We start from the raw sequence: 4,315 nt of genomic DNA on the forward strand, positions 1-4,315 counted from the left end.
AAAAAAAAAAAAAAAAAAAAAAAAAAAAAAAAAAAAAAAAAAAGAAATAAAAAAATAACTATCTTGAACTGGCAGGTATTAACAGTGATAGTGGTGATTGTGAATCCAAAATAAGTTTTAAAAAAAACCCGTTCCTGAAAGACTCATGATTCTTAGAAGAACCAACTAATGATTAAAACTTTAAAAAGAACAATATATGCAAACTGACCAAGGGGTTAAAAAAATGTAAATAATCTCTATGTATTCAAGATGTGTAATTGTGAATTTTTGGCCATGCCAAGGAAGGATGTAAAGTTTAAGCAATTATTTCCTATTAGCCCTTTCTAATTTCTTACTACAAACTCACTAAACATTGTTGAATCCATCAACTCTGAGATACATCTAACACCAAAGGCCACAAAGTCAATCACTTCTGCCCTCAACAAGCTTCACCACTTCACCAACTACCTATCTATCCTAACTTAGATTAGTTTAACTTTTCTTTCTTTCTTTTAGACAGGGTTTCACCCTGTTGCCCAGGCCGGAGTGCAGTGGCGCAATCTCAGTTCACTGCAACCTCTGCCTCCTGGGTTCAAGTGATTCGCATGCCTCAGCTTCCTGAGCAGCTGGGATTACAAGTGCCTGCTATGACATCTGGCTAATTTTTGTATTTTTAGTACAGATGGGTTTCACCATGTTGGTCAGGTCGGTCTTGAACTCGTGGTCTCAAGTAATCTACCCACCTTGGCCTCCCAAAGTGCTGGGATTACAGGCATGAGCCACCACTGTGCCTGACCAACTTTTTTTTTCTTGAGACAACAGTCTCACTCTGTTGCCCACAATGGAGTGCAGTGGTGCGATTTCAGCTCACTGCAACCTCCCTCTCCCAGGTTCAAACAATTCTCCCACCTCAACCTCCCTAGTAGCTGGGACTACAGGCAAGCACCACCATGCGTGGCTAATTTTTTTTTTTTTTGTATATTTTTGGGTAGAGACAGGGTTTTACCATGTTGGCCAGGCTGGTCTCAAACTGCTGGCCTTAAGTGATCTGCCTATCTTGGCCTCCCAAAGTGCTGGGATTACAGGCCTGAGCCACCATGCCTGGTCTAGTTTAGCTTTTAATCAATATTCAATTGTACTCTAACAGGGGCTGAAACAACTTGGGATGAGAAGCAAATATCAGAACATTCACCAAGGAAGGGTATACAACGGATAAGAGTTTGACTTTAAGTAGTTTTACCTCTTCTTCTAAATCTACCACTTGCTGTTCCAGCTCACTCATTCGAGCTTTCTTTCGGTCTCTGGCAGTCTGAGCCGCTACTCTGTTTTTCAGTTTCCTGAGAAGAGAAGGAACATACCACACTGAGTCATTTCAAACCTTATTTATGTCTTTATTTGAAAACTTGACCAGCTGGTGCTTTCATTTTTATTTACAGTATAAGATAAACTAATGATAAAATACAGTCTTCTGTCAATCTAGCTCGAAGACCTGCTTTATTCTCTCCCATATTGCATCATCCGCCCACCTCAGACTCCTCCCCGTCACAGCACTAGGGCTGGACACACACACTATTCATCTTGCATCATAAAGAACTTTCCTCTTTCCCCATCTACTCCCCCGCTGCTTCCTGTCTCCAACTCTCAACAGGATCCAACCTGACCTCAATAATCTAGTGAAGGCTGCAATCTTCCTATGACATCAACCCTCCGTCCCCAAGCCCAATTTAGAAAAGGGAGAGGCTGATGCCATTCCCTGATCTCTAGTTTTGGGATCCTAGGCAGTGCTCTGATGATGGGCCTGTGTCTGTTGGAGGAGACACTTCGTTTTTTATTTTTTTTAAGAATTAATTGAACTCAGAGGAGACACTTCATAAATCACAAAAGGCATAATGATCACAGAAGAGTGAACATTTACGGACAACTAAATGCTAGGTACATTTTATGCAAGTCTCAATCTACCCAAAGACCTCATGAAATAGGTTCCATTGTAAGAATGCAGACACTGGGCTAGACCAGTGAGCCTCCCAGAGCTCCCAGCCCTTTCAACAGCCGTTATTTCAGCTCCGTGCCTCTTCACAAATCGTAGTAAACCAAACAGATTGTTCGGCTTCATGTCACAGCCCGAGTTTAGAGAGGCTGAGCCACGGGTCTGCGGCCACACAGCAAGAGGGCTTGGAAGACAGTGCCCGCATCCCCAGCTCAAGTCATCTCTAACTAGAGAGTTAAAAAGTGCAGAAAAGAGGCCTGGGCCGCCCTGGGTTCCCGGCGTGGCGGATCCGGTCACTCCGGGGTTCCTGACCCGCCCCGCGACACGCTGGCACCAACCTGCCAGGCCAAAGGCGCCGGAGCCCTGCGGAGCGGCCAGTGGTGGGTCCCCGCTCCCAGCCCTAGCCCCAGCCCCAGCCCCAGTCCCAGTCCCGACCCCTGCCGCTAGTCCCGGCCTCAGACCTGACCCCAGATCCCGGCCCCTCGCCCACCTCCTCAGCGCCTTCTCCTCGGGGCTCAGGTGCGTGAGGCGCTGTCGCTTGCGCGCCTGGGGCGGTCCCCCGCTCGCTGCCTCCAGGCTGGCCGCTCTCTGGGCCGGCACCATGAGCGGCAGGGCCTGGCCGGCTGGGGCTCCGGCGGCGGAGGCGGGCTGCCCCGACAGAAGCAGTACTTTAGGGGCCCGGTCGGCCGGGCTCGGCGCGGCTGCCACCATCACCATAGCTCAAAACTACGCACCACGCGCCGCCGCCGCCGCCCAGCGGCCAGCCCCGCAGCGCTCGGCCTTTCTACGGTCGTGGCCCTACGCCATTGGCCAGCGTCGCATGACGCGCGGCAGAGCTCGGCGTCCATTGGTCTGACCTGTCCGCGGGGGCGTGTCGGGGGCGTGACTAGGGAGTCCGGCGTGGCAGCTGCAGTCCCGGGCCAAAGGTATTTGGGGTCCTTTTCCTCTGGGGTGACCGGCGGAGCGTTGCGGAGTGTCTTCCACAAACGGATTCTCCCCGCCTAAGCGGACTTATTTCCATTCGGAGTGACAGAATTTAATTCCAAACCGAGAGATTCCCAGACTGACGAATTTTTACCGGGACTGACAGAATTACCTCAGCCGGACATCTTATCTCGTGCGCCACTTCGGGCTCCGAGTGGAGCCGAAAGTCGAGATAGAGCGCAGTCCCGCCTTTGGGTTGGAAAAAAGCCTGGACGGAGGTTTCAGTGAGCCGAGATCGCGCCACTGCACTCCAGCCTGGGAGACAGAGCGAGACTCCGTCTCAAAGAAAGAAAAAGAGGCCGGGCGTGGCTACCTGGGTTCTGATGTGCCTTCAGATGTGGGGAAACTCATTCCTGCCTCTGAAATGTTTGGGAGAAGTCTTCGGAGGTGTCTTCTAGTTGAGACCTACAGCTTCATATTAAAAGACCTTGGAAAGCTGTAAGAGGCTTTTAGAAAAGTCGGGTCATGTCATGCCATCTTTTACCTTTATTTTTTGATGCTTTTTTTTTTTTCCTTTCGAGACTGGGTTTCGCTACGTTGCCTAGGCTGGAATTCCTGGGCTCAAGCGATCCTCCTGCCTTGGCCTCCCAAAGTCCCGGGATTGCAGGTATGAGCCACAGCACCCAGCCTCTTTTATTTATTAAGTAAACATTTATTAACGCCAAGAGAATGTCTTGCACTGTGTAAAAAAGAAAGTGCTGGAGGACCCTTTTAGTCCAGCAGGGCGTAGTGAGTAACTGAGTAGAGAAAGCGTAAGGTGTGGGATGAGGAAAAAAGGTTGATGGATTGCACTTTAGTCTTAGTTAATGGGATTTTGAAATTCACTTCCCCAGCTTGTTTTCAAGACTTTTATATTTTTGAGAAACACTTTAAGTCATACTAAAAACAATAATTTGACCCACTGCGGATTGCTGTCCACGAAGTCTTGAACATGTGAGTCCAAACCCTTGAGCAGTTTCATTTCCTCTTAGTGAGATAAGTCTGATAATTCTTGCATCAGGTGCCATCAGTGTTTTAAAACATTTACTAGACACCTGTGATGAGAGCTATAAAATATATAAAATACAAAGTTCTTTGTCTTTATCAAAGTGCGGTCTTACACCTGTAATCCCAGTACTTTGGGAGGCTGAGGCGGGCAGATCACCTAAGGTCAGGATTTATAGACCAGCCTGGCCAACATGGTGAAACCCCGTCTCTACTAAAAGACAAAAATTAGCTGGGCATAGTGCTGCATGTCTGTAGTCCCAGCTACTGGAGAGGCTGAGGCATGAGAATTGCTTGAACTGGATGGCGGAGGTTGCAGTAAGTCGAGATTGAGCTGCTGCACTCTAGGCTGGGTGACAGAGCAAGATTCAATCTAAAAAA

The 4,315-nt window shown here is 48.5% G+C and overlaps 1 protein-coding gene and 1 long non-coding RNA gene across 2 annotated transcripts in view; one reads left to right on the forward strand and one right to left on the reverse strand.

Moving 5' to 3' along the window:
• XBP1 (X-box binding protein 1) overlaps positions 1-2,747 on the reverse strand; it is a 5,963-nt gene extending 3,216 nt beyond the window's left edge. The window contains 2 exon segments of the mRNA XM_017499463.1: positions 1,220-1,316; positions 2,457-2,747. Coding sequence (XP_017354952.1) covers positions 1,220-1,316; positions 2,457-2,683 — 324 coding nt within the window. The 5' untranslated portion in view covers positions 2,684-2,747.
• Positions 2,748-2,829: 82 nt separating this feature from the next.
• Positions 2,830-4,315, forward strand: part of LOC119467073 — a 39,712-nt gene continuing 38,226 nt past the window's right edge. Inside the window, exon 1 of the long non-coding RNA XR_005195597.1 lies at positions 2,830-2,892. This is a non-coding gene — a long non-coding RNA (uncharacterized LOC119467073). The remainder of the gene's footprint in view (positions 2,893-4,315) is intronic.

Source organism: Cebus imitator, unplaced genomic scaffold, assembly GCF_001604975.1.
Source record: "Cebus imitator isolate Cc_AM_T3 unplaced genomic scaffold, Cebus_imitator-1.0 Scaffold258, whole genome shotgun sequence".
In the NCBI taxonomy this organism is placed as follows: Eukaryota; Metazoa; Chordata; class Mammalia; order Primates; family Cebidae; genus Cebus; species Cebus imitator.